Here is a 17,027-nt window from a genome sequence, read left to right as displayed (position 1 = left end):
TCATCACCTTCATCACCTTCACCACCTTCACCACCTTCACCACCTTCATCACCTTCATCACCTTCATCACCTTCATAACCTTCATCACCTTCATCACCTTCATCACCTTCACCACCTTCACCACCTTCACCACCTTCATCACCTTCATCACCTTCATCACCTTCATCACCTTCATCACCTTCATAACCTTCATCACCTTCATCACCTTCACCACCTTCACCACCTTCATCACCTTCATCACCTTCATCACCTTCATCACCTTCATCACCTTCATCACCTTCATCACCTTCATTACCTTCACCACCTTCATTACCTTCATCATCTCCATCACCTTCATCACCTTCATCACCTTCATTACCTTCTTCACCTTCTTCACCTTCATCACCTTCATTACCTTCTTCACCTTCTTCACCTTCATCACCTTCGACACCTTCTTCACCTTCATCACCTTCATCACCTTCATCATCTTCATCACCTTTTTCACCTTTTTCACCTTCATCACCTTCATCATCTTCATCACCTTTTTCACCTTTTTCACCTTCATCATCTTCATCACCTTTTTCACCTTCTTCACCTTCATCACCTTCATCACCTTCATCATCTTCATCACCTTTTTCACCTTTTACACCTTCATCACCTTCATCATCTTCATCACCTTTTTCGCCTTTTTCACCTTCATCACCTTCATCACCTTCATCATCTTCATCGCCTTCTTCGCCTTCTTCACCTTCATCACCTTCTTCACCTTCTTCACCTTCTTCCCCTTCATAACCTTCTTCACCTTCATCACCTTCGACACCTTCTTCACCTTCATCACCTTCATCAACTTCATCATCTTCATCACCTTTTTCACCTTTTTCACCTTCATCACCTTCATCATCTTCATCACCTTTTTCACCTTTTTCACCTTCATCATCTTCATCACCTTTTTCACCTTCTTCACCTTCATCACCTTCATCACCTTCATCATCTTCATCACCTTTTTCACCTTTTACACCTTCATCACCTTCATCATCTTCATCACCTTTTTCACCTTCATCACCTTCATCACCTTCATCATCTTCATCGCCTTCTTCACCTTCTTCACCTTCATCACCTTCTTCACCTTCTTCACCTTCTTCCCCTTCATCACCTTCATCACCTTCATCACCTTCTTCACCTTCTTCACCTTCATCACCTTCATCATCTCCATCACCTTCATCATCTTCATCACCTTCATCATCTTCATCGTCTTTTTCGCCTTCTTCCCCTTCATCACCTTCATCATCTCCATCACCTTCATCATCTTCATCACCTTCATCATCTTCATCGTCTTTTTCGCCTTCTTCCCCTTCATAACCTTCATCATCTGCATCACCTTCATCATCTTCATCACCTTCATCACCTTCATCACCTTCTTCACCTTCTTCACCTTCTTCACCTTCTTCACCTTCATCACCTTCATCACCTTCATCACCTTCATCACCTTCATCATCTTCATCGCCTTCTTCGCCTTCTTCACCTTCATCACCTTCATCACCTTCTTCACCTTCTTCCCCTTCATCACCTTCTTCACCTTCATCACCTTCTTCACCTTCTTCACCTTCTTCACCTTCTTCACCTTCATCACCTTCATCACCTTCATCACCTTCATCACCTTCACCCCCCTCAACTGTCCACTGCACAGCCAGGACAGTTGAGGGGGATTTGAGAAGATTGTCATGAATCTGACCTGAAAATTCAAAAGAAGGTCAGATAAAGTGATAATCTCCAAAAGAACAAAAGTGTAAAAAACAAACATCTGCATGATTAAACAACCAATCTGAATCATTGGTTGTTTTTAACTAAACACGATCCAAAGACTGGATCTTTAAATTCAACTTCATCTGTCTGGCTCCTCTGTTTCGTCACTACATCTCAAAAGATTTCCCTGCATGGACTCATCCACGTCTGACAAACAAAACAAATCCTGTTCATCTTTTTAATTGAATGATTTATTTCACGTTCATTCAAACCTTGGTGTGTCTGTGTGAACTGTGGCCGATTTTCAAGCTCCTCGTCTGATAAAAGTGAAAGCAGTCATTTCAATGTCACTCGTCGTCTATACTTTCAATTAAGCTCCTTTTAAGCATCGAGTGCTGTGGTTCTTAATGCTACTTTTAACTCATCCACACTTTTTTTGGTCTTATTTTTCTACTTAAAAGTCATTTGGGACTTTTTGGTTTGAACCGGAATCATAAAATGCTTGAAAAAGTGGGATATTTAAATGAGAAGTTACTTACTATTGATGATAAGTTACTTTATATTATATATATATAGATATATCTATATATATAGATATATAGATATATCTATATATATTATAACGGAAGGTTTCCAAGTGTAATTCACTTCTATATTAACTAAGATGAACATTTTTCTTTATTTTTCTTTAAAGATGAATCATTTCAACGTTAAGACTTTCAATGACTTTCTTCGTTAACAACCACTAATCTCAATGAATCTCGACGAAGGAGCATTTTTCCAGCCCGTCATCTCGTCCTAAGAATCATAGATCCATGTTGTGTTGTGTCGAGCTTCTGGCTGCAGTCGCACAATTTCACCTCCAACATGTCATTCTACTCTCACTCTGGTATGTTGGGTTTTAGGGTTCAATTCCAGGGCAGGTTTTTTTTTAAATATATATATAATTCAATGTATTAGCCAGAGGATATTCACCATGTTGAATATGAATTAATTCATTTTAAATGATTCATACTTGCGTGAAAGTTTTGACCGTTCAAAGGCTAAACTACGACACATGATCATTCCTGTGACATGAATGGATTGTTTTTGAAAAGTTAACCTGAAAATTCTACCAAAAAAATGAGGTCACTTGAGTGTTTTTTACATCAACTACCGAATATATTTTTCGATTGATTTCATACATTCTCTTTATTTCTGTTTTCGTTTTGTGAGTTCAATTCTCTGTGTGCGTCTGTGTGTTTTGACACTGCTCTGCCTTTCAGAGAGCTCACACTGCTTGGGTAAGGAGTGTGTGTGTGTGTGTGTGTGTGTGTGTGTGTGTGTGTGTGTGTGTGTGTGTGTGTGTGTGTGTGTGTGTGTGTGTGTGTGTGTGTGTGTGTGTGTGTGCTTGGCTAAACACGCTTTCATACACATTTTGGTTAGAACTGAACTACCTTTCTTCTTCATTTGTTTATTTTCCCATCATGTTTCTCCACCTTCTCTGTGTACCTTTAATCTCTTCGGCTTCATTGCAATATTTGGCTCCGACAGCAACTTAATATCCGACTCTCAGTGTGCGCGGTTGTGTGTACAACTCCTGTGCGTATCATCTTTATGTTTGCCTGCTCTGCAGCGGAGAAGACACAGACCCAGAGGAAATAACCTCAGTGTATGTACCTTCTGTTTTCTTGTGCTTTTCTCCACCTCTGTCTCTTTGCCTCTCACCTCTTCTCCCGAGTGATTTGACTGAAAGTAGTTTAACGACGAGAGCAAAGTCTTTATCTTTCCTTCAAGAATAGTTTGTTCTCAGTTATAGGTATTTGGACTTCATTCGTTTTACCCGTGAAACTATCAAAATAAGTAAAAAATAATACATAACAATGTTTTATTTAGCTTTTAAATGCACCATTTTAGTGATATTTGTGCCTTTCTTTAAGTTTACTTGAACTTTTAGCTTTGAAGGGCAACTAATGTGTTGATTTAAGTGTTTCTTAAATAGGTGTGTAACTCTATTGTATCATCAGTGTTTGTACAAAACTGTCTTTTCATTGAAATATTGACATTAGAAAATGTGCCCACTAAAAACACTGTTTTTCTGGAGATTAAATCTTGTTTTAAATGTGCTTAAAGGGCAACTAAGTTGGGTTCTGACATAAGTTTAAGTAAACTTATAGGTTTAAGTTTACCTTAAGGTCAAAAACCCAACGCTTCTGACTCACATGTTTCAAATGTTAAATCTTCCTCATCATGACCATGTTTTAAAGTCATTACTTTATGGAGTCCGTCTGAAATCTGGGCGAACGAGAGGTTACGAGAGCGGACTCCATTATGACGTAATAATGGCTTCGCTCCTCCTCCAGCCAGCTGTAATCACGCCCCGCTTTGATTATATAACGAGTCCCTTGGAGGTGGAGACTTTCCGGGATTAAAGATGCGCGGTGACAAACCTTAATGTTGGACCAATCACAGCGGAGTGGGTGTGGTTATGGTTAACATGATTTTTTTATCTTTCATTTTTACATTACATTCACATTTTCTAATGTAAATATCTTTATTAAATCAGAGTTTTGTACAAACAGACACACACACTGGTGATACAATAGAGTCCAACATCTATTTAAGATTCACTTATATCAACATATTAGTTGAAACTTAAAACATTCAGCTTTAAGAGTGAGGGAATCAGCATCCTTAGTCTTTTATGATAAATGTGGTGCAGAACTGGCGTCAGTTAGCTTAGAGAAACTCACACAAACGATAAATGATGTGAGAGCGATGTTGGCTGCGTCTACACAATTTAGATGGTCACTCTTAAGAGTTATTAGAAAATAAAAAACTCTACTAACTCTGCAGTCTTACCTTGATGTCGTCGATCTTTTGCATCGTTCGTGTTGTTTTTGATCATCTGTGGCTTTTAACACATGCTAGCCTTCATGTGCATTCAACGTTTTTCGTCGGGCATTTCTATGAACACGACAGGGAGCCGAGGCACGAGGCAGAGTAATGGTCAGGTGTTGTGTAAGAGCGACCATAAGAAGACGTAACACACCGATGCAGGCTGAGGATAAAAGGATCTTTTCTCTCCTACTGTCCTTCTTTCTCTTCTCTCTCTCTTTCGTGCAGTCTTGCCGATCCTCTCCATTTTGTTGTTGTTTTCGTGGGTGTGGCGGGAGATCTGCCCTGTGTTGTTACATCTATGTTGCATCGCTTCGGACCCCCCCCCCCCGAGACCAACGCATGGAGCTAGTCGTGGGCCTGTGCGTGGTTTATGAAGCATGTCATCAGTCGTGCATGACGAGGCCTCGAGGGTCTAGCTTTTGCCGTTCGATATAAAGATGTCGTCTGGTTTATCAGGGAAGAATCTCATCAAGAAACTCTTTACATTCTCGTCACTGCTGAGAAACGAGATCGTCCTTGTGGCGAACAGGCGATGGTCGACCAACACTTACGTCTGTACATACCGTATATTCCGGACTATAAGTCGCTCCGGAGTACAAGTCGCTCCAGCCATAAAATGCATGATAAAGAAGGAAAAAACATATATAAGTCGCACTGGAGTATAAGTCGCATTTTTGGGGGAAATTTATTTGATAAAATCCAACACCAAGAACAGACATGTCATCTTGAAAGACAATTTAAAATAAAAATAGAGGCAACAACAGGCTGAATAATTGTATGTTACGTTACATGACACAACTGAGAACCTGGTATGTTAACATAACATATTAAGAGTTATTCAGAGAACTATAGCATAAATAACTAAGAAGTTTACCAAACCATCCGTACAACTCAAAATAACTCAAATCCAATGAAATCTTCATCCTCTGAGTCACTTTTAAACGACTAACTAACTCCAGAGGTAGAAGATGCGGCGCTTCCTCTTCTACGTCGAAATTATCAACACAGGCCTAGAGCGCCCTCTTGCGGTTTAGTGTGAAAATAACATGTGAAATGATATACCGGTAATAATGTTTTAATAATTTCACACATAAGTCGCTCCAGAGTATAAGTCACACCCCCGGACAAACTATGAAAAAAACTGCGACTTTTAGTCCGGAAATAGGTAGTTATGTTATTGTAAATACATCCGCCTTAAGTCATTCATTCAGTAACCCGGCGATGATTCAATCTCGCCCCTCGCGATACCCCTCAAGAACCCACTTTCTTTAGGACCCCATCTTTTACTACAGGAGCAAGTGTTAAACCAATAAGACTCAGGCCTGAAATAAAATGGAATGAAACTCAATGAGTGGATTAAAGATTATCTAATAAGTAATGGTGTTGTCCAATTTCTCTTATGTTTTTTAAATGTGCTTTCACAGAAGATATAGGAACAATTTGGGTTTTATGTTCACCCCGATGAATATCCACTAACTTAAGACTAAAAAGTTTAATGCCAGAAACTAACTACTCGGATGCTAGTAGTTGAAATCTCGTAACTTGTTTTTCGATTGTCGCTATATAACATTGGCTAACAGGGCTCACTTGTCTTTGTCAGAAAAGACACATTTTAAAACATCACAATACCGTCTCGTCTATAATGTCCATCTAGTCTGAAACCTCAACATGTGAAATTGTCAATAAGTCACAGCCATGATCTGAGACACTGGGAGCTTGAGTGAGATTTACTCTGACTGAACTGAACTTCTGCTACCAAAAATAATAAACTATACATGAGTAGAAAACTAGTGAAATTAGAATTTTCTTTTCTTTAACCCAAGACTCTACTAACATAATGCTTGTCATGCTTGTGAAATATTATCTTGCAACCATTTTTCAATAGTTTTATGTCAGTTTAACCGAATATAAAAATATATGTGATGGAACTCTGCATTACACCGGTTGTTTCGAATGTAGGCATTAGCATGGATATGATATCTACCGTCGGTGAACAGCTGCTTAAGCCAAGTGGGCCCATATGTTGCAACCTTGGCGCTTCCACACGTGACTAGACGGAACAAAAATCGCAGGTTTCATCTTGAAATGTCACTTGTTCATTGTAGTGCCGTCAATGAAAACCCTTTATTGAGATGTTCAGTGTGTCTCTTTGCTTCTGTTAGTGTTTTTCTGTTTTCTGTTTATCGTTGGTCGAATCCTTTGGCAAACATGCGTCTGTGTTTGGAAATTTTAAAATTAAAATCCTGAATGTGTTGATCGAGATGATTTAATCATAGATCTAAATGAATGTGGATGGCATGGATTGGCCTATTTAAGCATGAGGACAAAAAAGAAAAGCTTGGTTGAAAAGTGTTTATAGCTTCCCGGGCTTGTGCATGTGAGGCATGGTTCATGGTTCTCTGCTGTTTATCAATCACTGTCTGCTCCTGGTGAGATATCTCGACAGTTCATCCTTCAGCATGTTTCTGTGGAGAGTTTTTAAAAAAAAAATGGACTATCGGTCCATGTAAATGCTTAGTGGGATCCACATGTACAAGAGGCAACACAACTGTTATTGAGGAAATCATTTCCCGCCGCTCTAGAAACCAGACCAATGACAAGCTTCTAAACCTTCTCTCTTAACCTTCATGCACATAGACCATAACGGACACCAGCCCGATGCGCCGGTCCACCTCCAGCCTGGTGCATGGACGCAGTGGTCGAAGTGTCAGGCTGGACGACTACTCGCTGGAGAGGGTGGTGTCAGAGGAAGGACGACATGGAGGCGGCCGTCGCCACAGAGACCGCAGTCATCGAACTTCTCAAAGATCCCTGACGAGATACACGGATGCAGATACTGGTGAGATGTTGTCAAATTTGTAAAGGACCCCGACCTCAATTGCATTGTGAATGCAGACATTAAACTTGTATAGTATGTTTGTCCAAAAGTTTCTCTGAAACAGCGAGAGTCCTCTGCAATATGATTTCCTATATTTCTTTGCCAGGACTGGGCACAGATCTCAGCACGACCACGCAGTCCGGTGACCTTCCCCCGAAGGAAAGGGAGCGGGATCGTGGAAGGACAAAGGATCGTCGCCACCACCATCATCACCACCATCACCACAGCTCCATGGACAAGGAGCGCTTTGGCCTTGATCGTCACGACCACCCCCACAGGCATCCTCACGAACGCCACTGGTCCCGTTCACCAAGTGAAGGACCTGATGGCCGTGGTCATAGACAGGTGGGCCGTCTTGATTTTAACTTCTCTATTGGACACCAAAGGTTATTTTGGTGTGTTTTTTTTTTTACTCTGGGTATTTAGGATTAGTGTCAAAGTATCATTACAAGAATAAGAATATAGAATAAGTAAAAGCATAAGTATTACCGAGCTGACAATGTCCTTGTATAAGGACATCATGTTATTTTAACTTTGCTAGAACTCTTGAGCAAGCAAGAGCAAGCTTGATTATTCCAGCTGTATGATGTAGGTTTTTCTTAATGCTGATGATCATTTAATGACTGTTTTTGTTTATTCATTTAGAATGAACACCCGCTGATGGTCTGTCTTTCTCTTTTGGTTTAGGGCAGTAGCTCAGTCAGCGGCAGCCCGGTTCCTTCTACTTCTGGGACCAGCACTCCAAGGAGAGGCAGACGACAGTTGCCACAGACTCCCGCCGTCCCCCGTCCACACGTCACCTACTCCCCTACGGTCCGAAAGCCAAACTACGGACCGACGGGCACGGGCCGCCTGCGCTCGCCTTCCCCCCGACACTTCTCGCCACCGGACCACGACCGGAGTTTCCACCACAGACCGCCGTCACGACACGATTCTCCGCACCAACAAGGCTCCGGGTCCAGACATGGCTCGCCGCGTTCGCCGAGGCACCAGTCTCCACGCTCCCCGCTTCACGGCTCACCACGATCCCCTCACAGAGGTCGCTGGAGCGGCCCTCCGCCAGGGGGTAGTCTCGAGGGAGACGTTCCCTATTACGAGCGAGACTATGAGTACGAACGACACCACGAGCCCCCCGCATATGAGCAAAGCATCTCTCACGGAAATCCGCACCCACATGCAGGAAATCCTCACCCCCGCTCCCCGAGGACTGCCAGACACGGGCCACCACCGCCGCCCCTTCATCCGCAACCGCGTAGAGTGCCCAATGGCTACCGCTCATCGTCACCTTCTCCGCATCGACGGGGGCCCCCTGGTGCACCGCCGCATCCACAGCATAGGGCGCCACATGCCCGGGGGCCTCGCAAGGGGCTGCATGAACCTTACAGTGAGACAGATGAAGATGACTGGTGCTAGCAATTGCTAGTGAGCGAGAGATGTCTGCAAAAAGGACAACAGCAGCCGCCAAAGCCCGGGCCTTTAAAAATGTACATTAACAAAGTAGATGATTGGGGAGGTAGCTGCCCTCTCAACCCCAAAACCTTCGTCCGTCGGCAATCTGGGGGAAGGTCTTTGTGGGATGGGGGTCGTTGGTGCTTAAAATAGCCGTTATAATGATTTTCTGTCAGACTCAGATCAGTGATGAGGCAGCACACAGAAAATAACCTGACATAAGAAAGCCCAGATTTCTGGGCAAGGCCCGGGCGTGGATAACTTCTCTAAAGTGGAACTCAAGTTCCTAGCCTACCCAGCCAGGGAAGCCGGGTCCCCCTAGAGGGGAGAACGTTGGGAAAAGAAAAAGGGAAGAGCATGTCTTTCTTGCAATGTAGCCTTGGAGCTTAGTTTACAAATGATTTGCCAAGTACCTACAGTTGAGTGCTGCCAGTCACTGGTCACCTGGCTGTCTGAGACCCAGTCTGCTGCTTTGACTCCTAAAATGATGCGTTTAAAAGGTTAACAAATAAAAGCCAGAACCCCTATCCCCAACATGCCAAGCTATGCCTCCAGAAAATCTAACTTGAACTATGAAGAACAAACTGACAAAACTCTGCCTGTCACACAAGAAAAAGGGAGAACAACCACTTTATCTTTGAGCTTTTACTTTACACGGGACAGACCCAGGAGGCTCCGCCTATACTGCAAAAACCAGCCGATCCCGGCTGATATTTGATGAGTTTTATCATCCCTGTTTACTGTTTGAGACACTCGATAGGGTCAAAACTGATGTGGCATCACTTCTGTCCAGTGAAGGTCAAATGGGAATATTAATTTACTTCCCTGGGCAATTAGTAGTCGGCCATTACCCAGAGGAAGGAGCCCATTGCTTTTTAAGCCTCTCCTTCCTAAAATATACCAATGGATAACTTGACAGGGAATGACATCATGCAGTTTATTATGGCGAAATAGAAGAACATAGCGATGGGTAAAAGACTATTTTCGTCAACACCTCTACTATCGATTACTTCTCCTTGTTCTTCTTCAGACATTGAGGCTTGGGTTCTTCTGTTGCATTCACCCAGCTTCGGTTAATCTTTTCCAGTGTCCGAAAATCCAATGAAAACCTGCGCGGTTGACTAAACTCATACCGGAGAGGAAATCAAACTGTTGGACTGCGGGATGGGTGGGTTTGGGGGGTGCTAGGAAATCTTTTCTGTAGGTTTACAAAAAGAAGTTTGCTTCTCATTGACTTTTTCTTCTTTCACAACTTGAATTTTGGATTTCATGTTGCTGTAGCGGTAACAGTCGGCGGCCTTGTTTGTCTCTTATCTACGCCGACTAAGGTTTCCCAAAATGTTAAGAGGAAAAACGCAGAAGGAAGAGACGGGAGACGCGGACTTCTTTTACACTTGATTTATTTGTTACTAATGATAGTCTAATAAGTGTCAATGTCAATGCAAATTTCAGTGATGATGATGATGATGATGATGATGATGGTGATGAACCGATTGAACTAGCTATTGCTGTAGATTTATTGTCATGTTGTTTGGAGTTCAAGTATGCGATGTATGTCCATCTGGTTTACATTTGTTGATTCTCTCTCACATTTCCCATCAAGCTCCTGATGCCTTCTTCAACATTTCAGGGCGAAGAATGGAAATGCGTATTCTGTTGCGTGTTGTAACGCAACCCGGTCAGTGTACTTTTGAGAGCAGTCAAGAGGGTAATTTGGGGGGTTCTGACTTTGGTTTAATTCAGGGGGTCTGTATTATTATCAAGCAAACCCAAAGATCCAGACTTTTTCTTCACATCGACTGGTTTTCACTTTAGTCGATCACCTGCGTTGCAGTCTTGTGAGTCCATCGTCGGCATATTATGGGTGCGGTTTTAGTCTTTGTTGGTGCGTTGGCTGGCCCACCTTACCTGTCCCTTATAAATGATCACTGGCCAGGCTGCCGTGTTTTTACATTTAAACACATGTAAATATAAAACGTCATGATCAGCCCCACGCACTACTTGCATTTACACAGTATTCCATACAAACATACCCGAGAGCTATTTCCATTCGGCAGCTCTTAAATGTTGCTGAAACCAGTTGATCACAACCCTTTGTTGTTTGGTACAATATGTGGGAAAAAATGTAAGCGGGGAATCTAGTCGCAAGTTGCTTTTATAGAAAGCCGTTTGAAAACCTTTACTTTTGTGGGATTCTGGCTGTTATGATTGCGCTGAAAAAGAGCATGGAAGGGTCAGGGTGTACACGGGCCATGTTTTACTCTCAAACCTCAGTTTAAAAAAAACAAAAACAAACGTAGCAGTATAGCCAAACCTTCAAGTGTAACCTGGTCAGTGTGCTGTTTGCTCAGTGGATCTTTTCATGTGTAGTTTCTTCATGTGTCTGGCTCCACTATCTGCCTGTCTGTGCCAATTCTACCCTCCCACCCCCTTCAACCTCAGGTCTGGATAACCAGAGTACAGTAACTGTAACCCCCCCGTATCACATGAGGTCGTAGCTGAGATCAAACCTCCTCTGCCAAACCAGTATCCAGCAACCTCTCGCTCCTCTTCTATAGAGTTACGTTCCTGTGTGCCAGAGAGCAACAGCTATAACAGAAGTATATAAGGACAGAAATATGTGAATTATTTTTTTGAAGTAAAAGATGTTTAACTATTGATATAGAAAAGGGTAAAATATCATACGGTAGATGTAGTTATAGATCATCTATTTGACACGACGTTCATGCTAAAGACTGTCGATGAGCAAAGGGATGCAGAACCTAAAGGCCACGTCCTTGACTCTATGCAGACCTCATAGACGTACTCTTCTCATCGTGCAGGCAAAAACCAGATCAGAAAATCTCAGATCAAAATCTCAGATCAAGGGAATTGTTTGGTGTTTCTGGTTCTTTTGCAAATCCGTTCCTTTCCCCCTCAGGACCTCTGTTGCTGTCTAGTCCCTCTCCACTGTTCCAACATCCCTCCGCTGTTCGGACCACGTCAATGTTGAGGCGTTTTTCATCACCTGGATTTTGGGTTTTAGTAATGCGGGTACTAAAGTTGGGATGGGTGGTCTCGAGGTGTGCTACCACATCTGAGCGTTGACCTCATCAATTCTCTCCCAAGTTTCAAAAAATCAACAACTTTTGTTTGTTACACCCGGATAGTAGAAGATACAACCCAGTGTGATCGTTCTGGTGACACCTTCTTTAACTTCTCCGACACGGTAGCATAAGAGATGCAAGATTACTCCACTATGGACGCTATATGAACGGAGACATCAGGATGTGGACCTAGCCATAGAGCACAGGCGACGTTTTTTGCTGTACTCGATTGTTGAACTCATAGGACGGCAAAACCTAAACATCTCTGCCTCGAAACCAGACCTTGCAGGAGTTTACATCAAGTGGGTTACCTACCTAATCCCCCCCTAAAGCGCCACAGTGCCTTCTGCGTCATAGTCGTGAAGCCCCCGCGTCTTCCTTTTTCCAAGCCGTCAATTATCTGACCCTCTGTAGTGGAGAACACGCACCGCCCTGCGCCTTAAACATCCCAATTGCTCACTCGACAGCGATCTAAGAAATGGGAGCAGCAGGTTTAAGACGGGCGACGGCGGCGGAGCGAGGCAAACGACTATCCTCGAACATCTGTGTGAAATGCTATGTGATGGTTACTGTCGGGTCTTACCTAAATTGCACAATAATGCCAACCATGAGTATAAAGAGTTTTAGTTATAGATAGATAAGTGCAAAATATTTGGTCAATTCTCAGGGCTTTGGAGTTAAGTAGCTTAATAGGAACACACTGCTAGGATCTAAAAGAGTTAGCTTTAGGCTAAACAGTGAAAAAAAACACATCGTCCTCTGTGCGTACTCTTGGAGTTTACTACCAGTATAAGGATTGATCGAAGACCAGTTCGAAAGAATATCGGACACTTATGCAAACATCTCTTGAGTTCCGAGGTGGAAAGAAGGGAATATTGATCGGAAGGGAGTAACTAGAAACCATTACTCTTAAGATGTGCAGGTTTTTTTTTTAAACTTGCCGTGAATGTTTTTTTCCTGCGGGATGTTTTTGTTGTTAGCTACATAGGAAGCGATGACAGACTTATTTGGCAACCCTGTCTCAGGAAGCCTGTTAGAAAGTTAAAAAACTAAAAAAAAATGGCAAGCCCTGTTGTTAGCAGGTTAGCACGGTGGACTTTTAGTCGTAACCACACGTCAGCGACACGGACGCTGGCCTCGGAGGAAGCCGTACAACATACCTTTGCATGGTGTCAGATGAAGTTAGCCCCATCCACTCGACCCCGACCGCTCCTCACACCCAGAGTCCCGGTCGCCCGCCGACAACCCTCAACCATTTTGGCTCGCCTGTCCATAATTGTAACAGAAAAATCCAAAATGGCAAACACACAACTCTGCCTGTGTGTGTGTGTGTTCAAGCATGTCGTGCGTGTGTATGTGGTTTTAAAAAAACATTCAAACCCGGGGGTTCCGCCCCGGTTTGACCCATGTCTGGTTCCTTAGGTTCACCCGCATCCCCTTTTTTCCGAACCGATCGTTTTGTATGTTTTTTGTTCTGTCGTGAGGGGGAACGCCTCCCTTTCTAATCAGTCGGCTGTGAAATTGTGTCTGCGGGTCAGTCGTGAGGCAACGTGTTGACAAAACACCAATAAGGGCTCTCTTTACGAAACAGTTGGGTTTTAATGTACAGTCGTGCTGCCAACAGTTGTGCTTATGTAGCTGAAGCCACGCCGTGGTCTCCCCCCTTTGTACAGCACTAGATGTGTGCATGCATGTGTGTACGTGTCAAGAGTTTATGGCGGGAGGGAAAGGGCGGGAGCAGCAGCAGAGGTCGAAGGTTAACACAATTTCACAATGGCACTGGATCATCTTCATCCTCAAACGCCATCCGTCACCTTCAGCGTGAGACATGAGCTCCGTATGTGTTTGTCCTAAAACCAAGATTTCTAACTCGGCGCGAATGAGCAAGTGTGTGACTCGAGTGTGTGCGAGTTGTGTGTTCTTCTTCTACCATCAGCTGCAGTAGGTAACCCCACAGTGCCTTACACTGTACTGGACATATCTCGGCGCACACACTCCCTCGAAAAAACCTTCAAAAACATCTGTCACCTCTGTGTCTCGTGCTGTGTGATTCCTGCTCTGTACCTGTTGTGTATATAACGTATAAACTTTGTTTGTGCAAAAAAAAAACATCATCCACAAAAAAACAAAAATCTTCATTCTGTCCATGGGCCTGCAGTCCCGCTGTCCGCCGGCAGATGGCGGCGAGAGAGTGAGCTTGCAGGGGCCGTCACGTGACTCATCTGAACATTCTGTTCTGAGAGAATGTTTGTCTGGGTGAGTTGATGCGAGTCACCCTCACATCTATTACTGCTTTATTATCGTGTGACGTAAAGCTTCAGAACGTTTCTTTTATTCACTACTTATAAAAACATTTGCCGCTCAATTCTACTTTTTTTAAATGGTTACTTTCAGGAACTCTTTCGATTTAAATGGAAAAAAGTGTTGATTTAAATCAAGATTATTATATTTGAAAAGTGAAAAGTGTGAGGAGTGTTAAGTTTAAAACCAATATCCTCGACTGGACATTAAAACTAATCTTTTATTTGTTTTTATCAAATCTCCCTTATTTCTTAAGGGATACTTTAAGTTTACCTTAACGGTCAAAATTCATTCACCGAAAGAACAAATAAATCACATGGTTTGTTTGATGTCTTTGTAGTAGAATTCACAATAACCAGAAGTTTTTTTTGGTAAAACTATTAGTGTTAATAATAAATCACACATTTTTTTTATACTTTTTAGAAATTATATAAGTAAGTAAGTAAGTAAATTATATTTATAAAGCGCTTTTCCAGACCAGGGTCACAAAGCGCTTAAACAATCAAAACAATATTCAATAAAATATATACTTAAAAAGGTCACGATAACACAGAGAATAACATAATATATTGTATATATTATTAATTTTAAAAAAGGTCGATAACAACAACAGCGAGTCGGTCTGAAGAAGATGACGAGTGAGTGATGTGAGCATGTGATCCGTACAGACACACACAGGAGTGATATGTCTCGTCCTGTCGCCATAGAAACCGTCAAGGCTCCCTCACTCTCCACACCTCCATCCTCCATCGCTTCTCCATCGTTCATTCTCCACGAGTGTTGTTACCGCTGGATCCTCCTCCTCCGCTGAGTATTATTTCTTAAATATATATTTACTTTTACACCGATTCAGTGTGAATCAAAAACACCATAAAAACACTATAAACGTTTTTTTATGTCACTACCTTTTTTTTTTTTTAAGGGATTTAAATAAGGACTATTTTAAGTTGCTAAGATGTTATAAATGCTACGTTCAGATTTTGGCGGCAAAATTCAATTTTCATTTGTTTTTCAATTCAACAATTCAAGATTTTCACACATTCTAATGTTTAATCTGACATTTGAAATCTAACGTAGTTTATCTCTGTCGCAGAAATATAAAAGTAGACAAAATTTGAATCTTAATGTCCGAAATCTGTAATCTCTGCGATCAAAGTTAGCTTAGCGCTAACTTGTTTTTTTTTGGCTAATGAATAAGATTTGTGTGACGACTTAATGTTGTCAAATGTTCCACAAGTTTGTTGTTTCAGTTCAAAAGTAAGTAAGTAAGTAAGTAAGTAAGTAATATTTATTTATATAGCGCTTTTCCAGACCAGGGTCACAAAGCGCTTAAACAATCAAAACAATACTCAAAAAAGTATATACTTTAAAGATCAAGATAATACTGAGAACAACACAGGAGTTCCAGAAAATCAAGGAAAAGCCTGAAAAGCTGAACACTTTCTAATGTTTAAATAATACTCTGTGCCAAAAAATGTAATTACTTTCAGTAGCTATTCTGCTTCAGTTAGCATTTAGCATTTAGCGCTTAGCTCTCCATTGGTTTAGAAAACAAAACAACTGAAACCTATAAATAGAAAATACCGATAAAATGAAGTTTTGTTGTAGATAATGTTTTATACTTTTTTCTTTTTGCTAATTAAAAAAAACAAAAAAAACAGTATTTTGGAGGAAACTTTAAAGCAACAACACATCAATCATCCCTGTCACCATGGAAACCATCTGACCCAGTAGAAAACGAACCAGTGCTACAGTAGAAAAAACGAAACATTTAATTATCAAGTTGGGATAAAATAAAAAATATATATATAACAAAAACCTAGATGGTGATTTTAAGATAAAAGAGAATAATTTAATTACAGATTTGCATGTGCATTGTGCATGCAACTATATGGGGAAACGACTTCAGGAATAAAAAAAATAAAATAAGTATATATGTATAATATAAATAGATATTTGTTTTAAGAGCAATGTGTTTTTTCTTCTATTTTTAAAAACAAAAAATACGAAAAAAAAAAAAAAATACGAAAAAAAAAACCTGACCCCTAAATGATAAAAAGTTGTAAAAAAAAGAAAATTCGCTGATGAACTCGAAGAATGTTTGTTATATTTGCCCGTTATTTAATGGGGAACCAAGCTGGGAGGCAACTAAAAAAAAGAAGAAGAAACAAACGTAGAAAAAAGAAACAAAAAAGAGTCGTTCAAACAAGAGTAAGGAGCTGCCTGAACCTGATTCTGGTGATGCTATTCCCCTTTGATGCCAGCTACGAAAATCTTTCCCTGTCTCTGGCCATCTTTCTCTCCCTCCGTTTCGTTCTCTCTCTTTCTCTGCTGTTTCTACCAGTGCATTTTGTAATTTCAAACAGAACTCTTCCTAAAGAACCTGAATAAACCAGAGAGAATGCATTCTACGCTTCCTGAGCCTCTGTCTCTTTTATCCTGGACTTTCATCCATAAAAATAAGTACATTTTTCACCGTAATGTTACTTTCATCTGTGGCTTCACTCGCTTCTTCTAGTCGTGGTGTTAGAAAACATGGATGTGTATATATATATATACATATAACACCATCCTTCTCTCCTACTGTATCAATATTCAACACTGTTTGTATTGCTTTTTGTTTTGGCTCAAAATTCTATATGTTGACAGAGTTTATTTCATGTTTAAATTTCAATTAAGTGAAAGTAAAATCAAACAATTATGTTTTTTTT

At 41.3% G+C, this 17,027-nt stretch overlaps 1 protein-coding gene across 5 annotated transcripts in view; it reads left to right on the top strand.

The window, feature by feature from the left end:
- cacna1ab (calcium channel, voltage-dependent, P/Q type, alpha 1A subunit, b) overlaps nucleotides 1-16,727 on the top strand; it is a 114,963-nt gene extending 98,236 nt beyond the window's left edge. For all 5 annotated transcript variants that reach the window (XM_087810163.1, XM_087810188.1, XM_087810197.1 and 2 more), the window contains 4 exons: nucleotides 3,338-3,373; nucleotides 7,240-7,441; nucleotides 7,587-7,825; nucleotides 8,168-16,727. In XM_087810163.1, the coding sequence (XP_087666289.1) occupies nucleotides 3,338-3,373; nucleotides 7,240-7,441; nucleotides 7,587-7,825; nucleotides 8,168-8,893 (1,203 nt within the window). In that variant the 3' untranslated portion in view covers nucleotides 8,894-16,727. The remainder of the gene's footprint in view (nucleotides 1-3,337; nucleotides 3,374-7,239; nucleotides 7,442-7,586; nucleotides 7,826-8,167) is intronic.
- The last annotated feature ends 300 nt before the right edge of the window (nucleotides 16,728-17,027 follow it).

This window comes from Callionymus lyra, chromosome 1 (assembly GCF_982586985.1).
Source record: "Callionymus lyra chromosome 1, fCalLyr1.hap1.1, whole genome shotgun sequence".
In the NCBI taxonomy this organism is placed as follows: domain Eukaryota; kingdom Metazoa; phylum Chordata; class Actinopteri; order Syngnathiformes; family Callionymidae; genus Callionymus; species Callionymus lyra.
This window is presented reverse-complemented; position numbering and strand designations above follow the sequence as displayed.